This window comes from Dipodomys spectabilis, unplaced genomic scaffold, assembly GCF_019054845.1.
Source record: "Dipodomys spectabilis isolate Male_0828 unplaced genomic scaffold, ASM1905484v1 ptg000004l, whole genome shotgun sequence".
NCBI lineage: Eukaryota > Metazoa > Chordata > Mammalia > Rodentia > Heteromyidae > Dipodomys > Dipodomys spectabilis.
In genome coordinates this window covers 3,871,890-3,885,682 of record NW_024870681.1, presented here as the reverse complement: position 1 = coordinate 3,885,682, position 13,793 = coordinate 3,871,890, and the positions used below count along the sequence as shown (strand labels likewise).

Here is a 13,793-nt window from a genome sequence, read left to right as displayed (position 1 = left end):
CATTGATCAAGTAATAATAACAAAAACAAGTCTATCATTTTTTTCTTTGCTGTTTTTAAACTACTGAGCTCATAAAAGAACTTAATCTTTGCATGTGACTTAATCTTTAACTGTGTAAATTGCCAGGAAAAGTTCAAGTTGAATATAGGAATATACGTTTGAGTTTGATCTGCAAACATCTGGTCGCTGTTTCTCTGATAGACTCCTTCAGAGGCAGAGGTAGTCCTTGCTCCTTCTCTTTTTTTCTTTTTTCTTTCTTTCTTTTTTTTTTGGGTCCGGTTGTGGGGTCTGAACTCTGGGCCTGGGTGCTGTCCCTCAGCTCTTCAGCTCAAGGTTAGCGCTCTACCACTTGAGCCACAGTGCCACTTCCGGCTTTTTGCTTATGTGGTCCTGAGGAATCGAACCTAGGGCCTCATGCATGCAAGGCAAACGCTCTACCACTGAGCCACCTTCCCAGCCCTCATTGCTCCTTCTCTAAGGAAGCTTGTTTCATTCTTAGGGAGACATGAGTGTTTTTCTAGTGTTGTGATACATCATGATAATCTGAGGGGGAAAATTATACTTCAACAATTATGGATCTATTGTAGGCTAGATTGAAAAATTTGTCAAAGTTCCTTTTTTTTTTTTTTTTTGTCAGTTGTGGGGCTTGAACTGTGGGCCTGGGTGTTGTCCCTCAGCTCTTTAGCTCAAGGGTAGTGCTCTACCACTTAAGTCACAGCGCCACTTCTGATTTTTTGGTAGTTTATTGGAGATAAGAGTCTCATGGACTTTCCTGCCCAGGCTGACTTTGAACCACTAGCCTCAGATCTCAGCCTCCTGAGTAGCTAGGATTACAGGCGTGAGCCACTGGCACCCAGCTCAGAGTTCTTTTAGAGAAGGAAATGGCTCATTATATTCCAATATTCCTGACCCTGCCACACTCATCAAAATGATTTTGAAGCTGCTGATAAAAATGAAATCAAGAAAGCTGGATGTTTGTGGTTCATGCCTGAAATCCTAGCTACTCAGGAGGCTGAGTTCTTAGGATCACAGTTCAAGGCCAGCCCAGGCAGGGAAGTCTGTTAGATGCTTATTGCCAATTATCCACTGGAAAATCAGAAGTATGCTGTGGCTCAAAGTGGTAGAGTGCTAGCCTTGGGCAAAAAGAGCTCAGAGACAGCACCCAGGCCCTGAGTTTAAGCCCCACAACTGACAGAAAAAAAAATGGGAAAGAAGGAAAGAAAGAAAATAAAAGAGCTTACTGGTCTGGGAATGTGGCTTAGTGTTAGAGTGCTTACCTAGCATATATGAAGCCCTGGGTCCAATTCCTCAGTACCACATACACAGAAAAATCCACAAGTGGCACTGTGGCTCAAGTGGAAGAGTATTAGTCTTGAGCAAAAGAAGCTCAGAGGCAGTGCCCAGGTCCTGAATTCAAGCTCCAGGACTGGCAAAAAAAATAAAAAAAATTAAAAAATTAAATATAAGAGTATGAGTAAGTCCACAGAACAATGAAACCTGTTGAAAGTGTTGTAGGAGGGAAGAAAGGGATCGAAGGAGAGATGGAGGGGGTGAATTTAATCAGGGTACATTGTATATATGTGTGGGAATGTCATAATGAAACCCCCTCTTGTACGACTAATATATACTAGTAATTTATCTTTAAGGAAAGATTAAAAAAGTCAAGTTTCCATAGGGGTATCCTGGAGCTCCAGAATCAAGTACGTCTTTTCTCTGCTTTTAGTAGGCACCATGTAAACAGTTTTATTTGCTCTAAGTCTTGAGTTTAACAAGCTTTTTGTTGTTGTTGTTGTTGCGGGGGGGGGGGGGGGGGCGGTGGTGGTGGTGGTGGTGGTGGTGGTTGTGGAGCTTGAACTCAGGGCCTGGGTACTGTCCCTGAGTTCTTTTGCTCAAGACTAGTGCTCTACCACAAGCTTTTTCACTTACTTATTCTTTTTGGTACTATGATAACTCTTTTCCACTGAGCTAGAGCCCATAGCTAGTAGTAGGAGCTTTTTTTTTTTTTGGTCATATGGCTTGAACTCTGGGCCTGGGCACTGTCCTTGAGCTCTTCAAGCTCAAGGCTAGCACTCTACCACTTGAGCTACAGCACCATTTCTGGTTTTCTGGTGGTCTTATTGGAGATAAGAGTCTCATGGACTTTACTGCCCAGGCTGGCTTTGGACCACGATTCTCAGATTTCAGCCTCCTGAGTAGGAACTTTTTGACTATTTAAGAGCTCCTTCAGGGCTGGGAAGGTGGCTCAGTGCATGCATGAGGCCCTGGGTTCGATTCCTTAGCACCACATAAGCAGAAAAAGCTGGAAGTGGCGCTGTGGTTCAAGTGGTAGAGTGCTAGCCTTGAGCTGAAGAGCTGAGGGACAGTGCCCAGGCTCAGAGTTCAGGCTCCCCACATGGGGGGGGGGGGAAAGAGCTTCTGTAATCCTAGCTGAGATTTGAGGATCAGGTTCAACGATAGTAATGCGACTTTTACCTCCAATTAACTACCAAAAAAGCCAGAAGTAGAGTTGTGGCTCAAGTGGTAGAACACTAGCCTTGATCATAAAAGATAAAAGCTCAGGGACAGTACCAAGGCTGAGTTCAAGACCCAGAATCAGCAAAAAAAAAAAAAAAAAAGAAAAAAGAAAAAAAAGAAAAGAAAAAAAGAAAAGAAAGGAAAAAGTGCTTCTTCCTGCATTGATGCTAAAAGATATTTGTGTAAAGTGATTAGGTGGTTTAATACATAAATGTATTTTTTTCTTCTTTTGCTGCAAGTAATGAAGGTTGGACTCACGGCCTTGCACTCTTTGATTAAGGATAGTGATCTTACTACTTGAGCTACAGCTTTACTTCCAGCCTTTTGCTTGTTAATAGGAAATAACAATCTCATGGTCTTTGAATCATGATTCTCAAATCTCAGCCTCCTAAGTAGCTAGGATTACAATGCCTGACTCATAAATGACTTTGAGCAGTGTGTATACGTAGATAGTAACAGGGCACATAGGAGAGTCCTAGATGAGTGCTAGATAGTATGAAATCAAGAACAAAAAAGAGGCTTTACCACTTCCTTTATAATTCTTAGTACAAGATATGCATAAAAGCTAAATTTCAAAATAAAGCAGAGGAAGATAGTTATGTGAAGTTAAAAATCAAGAGTTTATCTGTTGCTCTCTATCCATTTTACCTTGAAAGATTACAATTTGTCAGAGGTTGCAGACTTGCTAGAAACCTAAAGAATATTTGCAAGTATTTAGTTATTGAATGTTCTGTGTGTGTGTGTGTGTGTGTGTGTGTGTGTGTGTGTGTGTGTGTGTGTGCCAGTCCTGGGGCTTGAACTCAGAGTCTGGGCACTGTCCCTGAGCTTCTTTTGCTCAAGGCTAGCACTCTACCACTTGAGCCACAGTGCCACTGATGCGTTTTTCTTTGCATGTGGTACTAAAGAGTCAAACCCAGGGCTTCATGCATGCTAGGCAAGCACTCTACCACTAAGCCACATTCCCAGCCCTGACTGTTCATTTTATGCTAATCTCTCCAGTGAAAGAACAGAAAAAATTCCCATCCTTACTATCTGATATCATCCTGCCTCTTCAGGTCCCAAAGACCTTATCATTCTATAGAAATTACATCTTTGTTTTTCATTACATTTTTTTTTTTTGGGTCTAGTCGTGGGGCCTGAACTCTGGGCCTGAGCGCTGTCCCTCAGCTCTTCAGCTCAGGGCTAATGTTCTATCACTTGAGCCACAGCGCCACTTCCGGCTTTTTTCTTTTTTCTTATGTGGTGCTGAGGAATCGAACCCAGGGCCTCAGGCATGCAAGGCAAGCGCTCTACCACTGAGCCACCTTCCCAGCCCTTTCATTTCTTTTTCACTTCCTTCATGTCTTATAGCAGAGAGAATTAAATGATAAAGCCTAAGCCAACCTTCCTCTCAGTTTTGAGACGAGTGGGGCAAGATGTGAAAGGAAGAAAGGAAGGAGAGGAATGGTGGAATTCTGTTAAAGTACTAAGTCTATTCCCCATTCATAAATCACACAGATAATCAAGGTGCTAATGTGAATGTTGAAATAAACAGGTTCAGCAAGATCTCCTGCTTTGACTTTTGATTTTCTTCCAGAACTTGAAAAGAAACAGAACCACATAGTTACTGTTTTTTAGGGTTGGGAACTCTACCAGCAATACCCTTTACATGCTAGTTTTCTTAGAAATGCTTGGGTAGCCAAGTGAGGAACGTTTACCTGTACCTTGTTGATTATTTTACAAACTCTCCAATATTCATTATCCAAATCTCACCTCATAAAAGAGATTATAGGGTCTGGTATATCAACTCAGGGGTTTTGTTTAAATGTTCTTGTCCACATAGTCAAAATAATAATTAAATTTTTTTCTTGGTCGTGTGGCCTGAACTCTGGGCCTGGGCACTGTCCCTCAGCTCTTCAGCTCAAGGCTAGTGCTCTACCACTTGAGCCACAGTGCCACTTCTGGCTTTCTCTGCGAACCCAGGGCCTCATGCATGCAAGGCAAGTGCTCTACCACTAAGCCACAGTCTCAGCCCAGTTTAAGTGATTTTTGAGTAGCTGGTCAGTGTAAGAGCCACCGATTTTCAAGGTCTGAAAAGGTTATGTTCTGTAATAAAGAAAATATCAGGGCTGGGAAGGTGGCTCAGTGGTAGAGCGCTTGCCTTGCATGCACGAGGCCCTGGGTTCGATTCCTCAGCACCATATAAGAAACAAACCTGGAATGGCACTGTGGCTCAAGTGGTAGAGTGCTAGTCTTGAGCTGAAGAGCTGAGGGACAGTGGCCAAGCCCAGAGATTGCACTTTATGCCTTTTTTACATAACTGATTGAAATCCGCTCCCCCCAACCCCGGTAGGTCTGGCGCTCCGCCCTCGTTTAGCTCCGCCCTCATTCTAGCCCCTCCCCTCCGGAAATGGTGGAGTGCCATCGTTGCAATCCCACAGTCAACCACAGGGTGGCGACAGCGCTCTCAAGCGGTCGTTCCCGACCGCGGAAGCGGAAAAGGCGGGAGCTCGGAAGCACGTGACGCCAGTCACCCAGCGTGAAGGCTGGGTGTCCCGCCTGGAAGGTGGGCCGCGCCGGGCGTGTGTTGGTAGCTGTCGGAGGTTCCCCGGGCGGGTGGTAGATAGCTCGGACCTCATGGCGGAGATTATCCAGGAGCGCATAGAAGACCGTATCCCCGAATTGGAACAGCTGGAGCGCATTGGGCTGTTCAGCGCTAAGGAGATTAAGTGAGAGGGGCCGGGGGAGCGGGCGGGCCGGGCGAGCTGAGGGGAGGTGTGTGTGTGGGGGGGGTCGTCCCGCTGGCGGGGCGACCGGCGGGAGCGCTTTGAGGGGGTCTGAGGAGATTGATTGCCGGAATGAAATCCGCACCCACTCCCCGGGGACCCGTCCGCCCCAGGCCTGGCCCCCACCCCGCCACCCCGGACACCTGGGCTGCTCTGCCCGGAGCAGGCCCGTGGGGGAGAGCGGGGCGGGGGGGGGGGGGGGGGGGAGGGGGCGTCCCGCCGACGCCCAGCGGGAGCCGGTGGGTCTTCACGCATTGCTGGCAGTCAGTGATTTGTTGCGGTTAATTAAGGCGAGTGCTCTCCCACTTTGAGCCATGGCACCACTTCCAGGTTTTTCTACATATGTGTGGCTGAGGAATCGAACCCAGGGCCTGAAGCACTCTACCACTGAGCCACCTTCCCAGCCCCAGCTCTTTCTTATACCTCCTTCTAATGTACATTTTATGCATTCACTCCGTAACTATGAGTAAGGTTACTTAAGTCCTTTGAACTAATAAGCTTTTTTTAGGTGGAGAGTATTATTATTATTATTTTAATTTGGCTGTAATCCCATCCAGGAGGCTGAGGTCTGAGGACAGCGCGTAGGAAGCAGCCTGGGATGGAAAGTCAAAGACTCTTATCTCCCAAGTAACTCCCAAAAAAGCCTGATGTGGAGCTGTGTGGCTCAAGTGGTAGAGTACTAGCCCACAAAAACCTACATGGAGATGTAGCTCATTAGTAGGACGCTTGTCTAGGATGCTCAAGGCCCCCTAGGTTTGATCCCAAGAATGTAGAAAACAAAACAGGACAAATACCTAAGTGATCTCAATTAGGAAGAAAACATATCTTTATTCATATTACATACAAATTATGCAAAGCATTATGGTGATGGGAATGTAAGTGATTCTGGCAATTTAGGTGATTTTCCTGAAAATTCAAAATAAATTGATGTTGACGAGAGCACAGAAGTAATCATGTAAGAGAATACTTGTCTCACTGTGGCAAGACCAGTGTAATTGGGAATTATGTTTTGGTAAATACATATTTGAAATGTATGACAAAATAACCAACATAAAGATAAATAATAAATTAAACACCCCCTTCCTCCCCAATGAAACAGACAAAACCTAACCAGGTATGAGGATTAACACCCATAATCCTAGCTACTTGGGAATTGGAGATTGTGAGGACAGAAATTCAAAACTAGCCTGGGCAAAAGATTTTTTTTCCCCCTAGTCCTGGGGTTTGAACTCAGGGCCTGGACCCTGTCCCTGAGCTTCTTTTTTTTTTTTTTTTTTTTTCTGAGCTTCTTTTACTCAAGGCTAGCACTCTACCACTTGAGCCACAGCACTACTTCTGGCTTTTTTCTGTGTACGTGGTACTGGGGAATTGAAGCCAGAGCTTCATGCATGCTGGGCAAGCACTGTACCACTAAGCTACATTCCTAGCCCTAGGCAAAAGTTTTATTGGTTCTGTTTGTTTTCAACAAATATAAGCTGGGTGCAGAGGCATACACCTGTCATCCTAGCTACCCAGAAAGCCTAAATAGGAGGCTTGTGGTCAGACTGGCCTAGGCAAAAATATTTATTCATAAAATAAAGCAGAAAAGGTTGGGGGTATGGTTCAAGTGGTACAGTTTCTGCCTAGTAATCACAAGGCCCTGGGTTCAAACCCTATGCTACCAAGGGGGATGGCGTGGGAATCCATAAAACAAAAATCCTAAACCTAAATTTTTAACTTTTTTTTTTTGTGGGGGTTGGGGGGGGGGTTGGTCATGGGGCTTGAACACTATACATGGGCACTGTCCCTGAGCTCTTCAGCTCAAGGTGAGCACTCTACCAATTGAGCCACGAGGCCACTTCCGGTTTTCTGAGTGCTTTATGGGACTTTCCTGCTTAGACTGGCTTAGAACTATGATCTCAGATCTCAGCCTTCTGAGTAGCTAGGCTTACAGGCTTGAGCCACCTTCGCCCAGCTATTATTTAACTTTTGCTTCTTGAAATGTTGTAGCTTGGGGGCCCGTGGCTCATACCTATTTTTCTAGCTACTCAGAAGTCTGAGATCTGAGGATTGATGTTGAAGCCAGTCTGGGCAGGAAAGTCCATGAGACTCTTATCTCCAATTAACCAACAGAACACCGGAAGTAGCACTATGAATCAAGTGGTAGAGCATTCGCCTTGACCTGAAGAGCTCAGGCACTGCTGGTACAAGGTGGCTTCCAGGACCAGCACCAAAAAAATATAGCTTATTTTCATTCATTCATTAATGCATTCATTCACTCATGGCAGTACTAGGATTTGAACTCAGGGTCTTGTGCTTGCTAGGCAATCATGCTACCCATTTGCTATACATCTATTCCAATTTTTTGGTTCATTAGGACAGAGTTTTCCTCGGAAGCCATGATGGTCTCCAGTTTGCTATTCTTCTGTGGGCTGGAATTACGGATGTGTGCCACCACTAATGATTAAGTGTTGTAATTTAAATGACTTTCTCTTCAGGGCTATCATTAAGAAGGCTTCTGATCTAGAATACAAAATACAGAGAAGAGCCCTTTTCAAGGAAGACTTTATCAATTATGTCCAAGTAAGTGAATTATTTTGTTGCTGTTTAATCCCCTGACAAATTGAAATTAGAGGACGGTAAGATTAACATTTCTGCAGAAGTTCATAATTGTTAGAGATTGGGATTGATTAGAATTTTCTTTTTTAAAAAAAATCAGTATGGGGTTTGAACTCAGGGCCTGGACTCTGTCCCTGAGCCTTATTCTGTTCAAGGCTGGCATTCTACCACTTGAGCCACAGCTCCATTTCTGGTTTTTGAGTGGTTAATTACAGATAAGAGTCTCAGGGTGACTTTTCTGCCTTGGCTGACTTTGAACCACAATCCTCAGATCTTTTTTTTTTTTTTTTGGTCTGGCGTGGGGCTTGAACTTTGGGCCTGGATGCTGTCTCTCAGCTCTTCATCTCAAGACTAGCGCTATATCACTTGAGCCACAGTGCCACTTCCGGCTTTTTCTGTTTATGTGGTGCTGAGGAACCAAACCCAGGGCCTCATGCATGCGAGTCAAGCACTCTACCACTGAGCCACCTTCCCAGCCCTGATCCTCAGATCTTAACCTCCTGAGTAGCTACGATTCTAGGCATGAACCAGCACGTGCCTAGCTGATTAGAGTTGTTGATTAGAAATACGTATCAGAACTAGAGACAGTTATTGGGAGTTGTTTTGCTCACTGGGCTTCAATCCTTGCCAAATGGAACTCTTTATTATTAGTTAGATCTGAATCTGCCAGACATAATGTGTAATTAGGATTTCAGCAAGAGATTTGCTTCTTGGAGAGCAAGAGAGAGGAGTGAGAATTTGACCATAGATAGTAGAAAGTCTTTAAGTCAACTTGGAAAGAAGAAGTGCTCCAAGATTCCCTCTCTTCTCTCCCTCTCTCCCTCCTTCCCTCTTTCCTCTGTCCTTCCCTTTCTTTCTTTCTTTTTGTCGGTCATGGGGCTTGAACTGGGCCTACGCACTCACTGTCCCTCAGCTCTTCAGCTCAAGGCGAGAGCTCTACCAACTTGAGCCACAGCGGTGCCACTTCCAGCTTTTTTTGCTTATGTGGTGCTGAGGAATGGAACCCAGGGTCTCATGCATGTTAGGAAAGCACTCTAACATTGAGCTGCCTTCCCAGCCCCTCTCCTTCCCTTTCTTTCTGTGCCTACCCTTTGTTCATGGTTCTGTATATACTTGTAAATCTTACAGCTGTAAGGTGGATTTTTAGTGACAATATTTATTGATAATATTAATAATATTGAAATAATAATTATTGTAAATTCTGCTTATTGATAACAAATTATCTTCAATTAAAAAATTGTTTTTCCTACCTTTAAAAAGTTGTAATTTTTCTTGCTTATATTTCTTTGTATGTTTTTCTTCCACAGTATGAAATTAATCTTTTGGAGCTGATCCAGCGAAGAAGAGCAGTAAGTAGATAACTTTTCAGAAGTTAGAAAAATATATAAGTAAATTGGTGTCTCCATAACTAGGACTTATTTGAGAGACTTATTAAACTGCAAGGAGCTCATAATGGTTATTTGTAATAATTTGCTTTATTTGTTAGTACTTTTTTTTAAATTGTATTTTTTTTGTCTTTTCTTTTTTGGTATTGGGGATCAAACCCAGGACGTTGCACTTACTAGGCAAGCGCTTTGCCACTGAGCTACATCCCAGCCCTACTTTTTTTTTGGGGGGGGGAGGGGTCTGGTTGTAGGGCCTGAACTCTGGGCCTGGGTGCTGTCCCTTAGCTCTTCAGCTCAAGGCTAGCGCTCTACCACTTGAGCCATAGTGCCACTTCCGGCTTTTTTTTCTTTTTGCTTATGTGGTGCTGAGGAATCAAACCCAGGGCCTCATGCATGCAAGGTAAGCGCTCTACCACTGAGCCACCTTCCTAGCCCTACTTTTTTTTTAATTTAAAAAATACATTTTTTTTGTGTGTGTGTGTTGCTGAGGTTTGATGATTACTAGGCAGGTGGTCTATCATATGAGCCATGCTTTTAGCCATTGCCAATATAGTTAAATGACCAAGTGGGAAGGCTATTTTGGATAAATATCATTAAACTGAGTGTTTCATATTCCACTTTATTTTTTATTTTTATTTTTGGTACTGGGAATTTAACTCTTGTCCCCTTTTAGCGCATCAGATATTCATTTAAGAAGGATGAGATTGAACATTCAATTGTGCAACGGATACATGGGGTCTTTGGGCGTGCTTCAGCAAAGTGGAAAGTAAGTGATCACAGCATCCTTTATAAATATGAAAATGTGTATTGTATGTATGATGACTTAGATATCCAAATGTATTATCTTCTGTTCCCATCTTAGGTATCTTAATACCTATTTGAATGATTGTGTCATTGCTTGGAACTTTTTTTTGTGTTTGTTGGTCCTGGAGGTGAAACTCAGGGCCTGGGTGCACTCCCTGAGCTTCTTTTGCTTAAGGCTAGCTCTTTAGCACTCAAACCATAGCTCAACTTGTAGCTTATTTTGTAGTTTAATAGAGATAAAAATCTCATAGATTTTCAAGCCTGGGCAGGCTTCAAACCACAGTCCTCAGATTTTAGCCTCCTGATTAGCTAGGATTACAGGCGTGAGCCACCAGTGCCTGTCTTGGAACATTTTTTAAGCCACATAGACTGTGAAGAAAATCAAGCTCATAACCTAATTGTTATTTTGTGATGTTGGTGCTGAGAACAGTGTGTTTGGCACATGATTAAGGTTTAGGGAGTCCCTGGTAGACCATTGGGTATCTCTGAGAAGGGAAGTACACTGAAGACTGGGAATAGTACCTTAGTAACTATGTTCTTTAAGTCTCACTTGGAAGTGGAATTTTTTTTTAAGTTTTAATTTTCTTTTGTTTCATTTTTTTCATTTGTTTATTAAGTAGTTATACAAGAGTTACAATTCCCCAAGTCAGGTTAACAGCAATGCTTCTTGGTCACTGTCACCCCCCTTATATGGGAAATCCTTTAGATTTCTAGGAACCTCAGGTTTTCTTACTGTACCTAATTGAGATCTTTTCAGACCTGCACTGAACAAATTGGGTAGACAACAGACTTGTCTTGGAGATGGTGGGATGGGAGTGGAGAGTCAGATTAAGTTACTGTGGTTACGCTCACTAAGGAAGATCCTCATAGGCACATGGTAATGAGATCTTCTGGAACTTGGCTTATGTTGTCAACAAACTAAATTATTGCGAAGGTATATTACATATAAAGTTAAGGCGAGGCAGCTTACCAGAGTGCTTTTCTTGCAGGATGATGTACAGCTTTGGCTGTCCTATGTAGTTTTTTGTAAGAAATGGGTGAGTACAACTATGTCTTCTTTCCCTTTTGTTTCTGTTAGTCTTAAAACCTTTTAAAAAAGCGGCTTCATTACTGAACTCCATGTTTTCCCAAAGCTGTTGTCTAAGAATGGGAAAGGAACTCAAGAAGGCTGAGGCTGAACTTGAGTATAACATTTATATACCTGAGTGACTATATAAATGACTCAAATCATTTGAAAAGAAAATCATTTTTACACATATTTATTCAGTAAAATTGAAAAAATTTAAAAATAATAGACATGTTTAGTGATTTAGGTAGAAGAACACTACAAGTATGTCTGCTTTTATTGGTGTGTCCTGAACAATAGCAGATCTTGCTCATTATTGGATTCTTTTTTTTTTTTTTTTGCAGGGGTTGGGGGGTGTGTGTGAGTATACTGGCACCTTGTGCTTGCTGAGCAAGCACTCTACTACTTGAGCCAAACTCCAGCTTGTAGTCAGGGTGGGCACAGTCCATGTTCCTTACAGATTAATAGCAATGATTTCACTGTACAGGAAGTAGAAATTTTTCTTTATCTTTTACAGGGTACTAAAGCTCAACTTAGCAAGATATTCTCTGCCATGTTGGCCATTCATTCGAACAAGCCAGGTATGGTAAAATCCTTATGAGTTCTTTTTTCTAGATTCAAGCTGTTTTGGAATTATCTTACTTGAGAAGCCCAAGAGGATTTGAACTTACACAATATTTTTGGTGGGTTTGAGCTTAGATAATTTGTCTTGGTAGTTTCTGTTCCTGGATAGCTCATCCCTAACCCTAACCCTAACTCCTGTTAGCTCATCCCTACTTACTGCAAGCCAGTAGATACTTGACCAGGTATTGTATCTATAGACAAAAAGGATTATTAGTTCATTTGGCTTGATGGAAAATAAATAGATCATTCCTTGAAAGGCCATTTTTTGTTGGAGGCAGTGAAATATGAGGAGGCTGGAGCTGGTGGCTCAGGCCTGTAATCTTTGCTACTCAAGAGATCTGAGGATTATAGTTTAAAGCCAGACAAATTTAGAGATTCTTGTTTTTATTTTTTGGGTCGATCATGGGGCTTGCACTCTGGGCTTGAGCACTGCCCCTGAGCTCTTCAGCTCAAGGCTAGTGCTCTATTACTTTAGCCACAGCGCCACTTCCAGTTTTTGAGTGGTTAAGTGGAGATAAAGGGTATCATGGGAACTTTTCTGCCTGAGCTAATTTTGAACTGTCATCATCAGATCTTAGCCTCTTGGGTAGCTAGGATTATAGACATGAGCCACTAACACCTAGCATTTATTTTTTATTTTTTGTTTTTATTTTTTGGTCGGTCGTGGGGCTTGAACTCTAGGCCTGGACTTTGTCCCTTAGCTCTTCAGCTCAAGGCAAGTGCCACAGTGCCACTTCCGGTTTTCTGGTGGTTAATTGGAGATAAGAGTCCTGTCCCAGCTAGCTTTGTGCTGTGATTCTCAGATCTCAGCCTCCTGAGTAGCTAGGATTACAGGCATGAGCCACCAGTGCCCAGCTAGCACCAGCATTTATGAACTTTAAAGTGCCTTTGGTTTTGGTACTAATAGAATTAAAATTTGAGGGGCTGGGAATGTGGCTTAGTGGTAGATTGCTTGCCTAGCATGCATGAAGCCCTGCGTTCAATTCCTCAGTACCACCACATAAATAGAAAAAGCCAGAAGTACACTGTTGCTCAAGTGGTAGAGTGCTAGCCTTGAGCAAAAAAAAGAGAAAAGATCAAGGACAGTGCCTAGACCCTGGCAAAAAAAGGTTAAAAAAAAAAAATTGAAAGAATATGGAATGTTGTGGGGAGCTGTGGCTCATGACTATAATCCTAGCTACTCAGGAGACTGAGGCTAGTTTAAAGCCAGCCCAGGCAGAAAAGTCCACAAGACTGTTATCTCCAATTAACCACCAGAAAACCAGAAGTAGAGCTCTGGCTCAAAGTGGTAGAGTGCTAGCCTTGAACAAAAGAGTACAGGGATAGTGACTAGGCCGAGTTTAAGCCTCATGACTGACCAAAAACAAAAAGACATGAGAAGAGCAAGAGACAAGAGGATTAAAATTATTTGAGATTTCAAAATATAGAATCTTAGTTTTTGTGTTTTTATAAGAAACAAATAGTAAAACTAGAAGAATAAACATTGTAGTTAAATTTAAAAAAATGTATGTTGGCTTTAGATATGATAAAATACAGTAATAGGCATTTACATCTCCATCATTTAGAATGAACATGTTTACATTTACCTATTTGCTTAGAAAACTCCAAAGTAGTGGCTGGGAAGGTGGCTCAGTGGCAGAGTGCTTGCCTTGCATGCATGAGGCCCTGGGTTCATTCCTCTGTACCACATAAGCAGAAAAAGCCAGAAGTAGAGCTGTGGCTCAACTGGTAGAGCACTAGCCTTGAGCTGAAGAGCTCAGGGACAGCACCCAGGCCCAGAGTTCATGACCGACCAAAAAAAAAAAACTCTCGAGTAAAATTTTGCCCCTCCTTCACACCAATGGGAGCATTGGTGTGTCTTTGCCTAACTTGATTAATTTATGAATGATGTTTCATGTGTTTTCTCTTACAGCTTTGTGGATTATGGCAGCCAAATGGGAAATGGAAGATCGCTTGTCTTCTGAAAGTGCAAGACAGCTCTTTCTTCGTGCTCTGCGCTTTCATCCTGAGTGCCAGAAACTCTATCAGGAAGTGAGT

The 13,793-nt window shown here is 42.8% G+C and overlaps 1 protein-coding gene across 2 annotated transcripts in view; it reads left to right on the top strand.

Moving 5' to 3' along the window:
* The first annotated feature begins 5,009 nt into the window (after positions 1-5,009).
* The window catches only part of Utp6 (UTP6 small subunit processome component), a 30,241-nt gene continuing 21,457 nt past the window's right edge, over positions 5,010-13,793 (top strand). For both annotated transcript variants that reach the window (XR_006149447.1, XM_042692859.1), the window contains exons 1-7: positions 5,010-5,222; positions 7,757-7,841; positions 9,185-9,226; positions 9,936-10,028; positions 11,056-11,103; positions 11,650-11,713; positions 13,669-13,787. Coding sequence is in view for 1 of the 2 variants with exons in the window: in XM_042692859.1 (XP_042548793.1) it covers positions 5,131-5,222; positions 7,757-7,841; positions 9,185-9,226; positions 9,936-10,028; positions 11,056-11,103; positions 11,650-11,713; positions 13,669-13,787 (543 nt within the window). In the remaining variant the exon portion in view is untranslated. The remainder of the gene's footprint in view (positions 5,223-7,756; positions 7,842-9,184; positions 9,227-9,935; positions 10,029-11,055; positions 11,104-11,649; positions 11,714-13,668; positions 13,788-13,793) is intronic.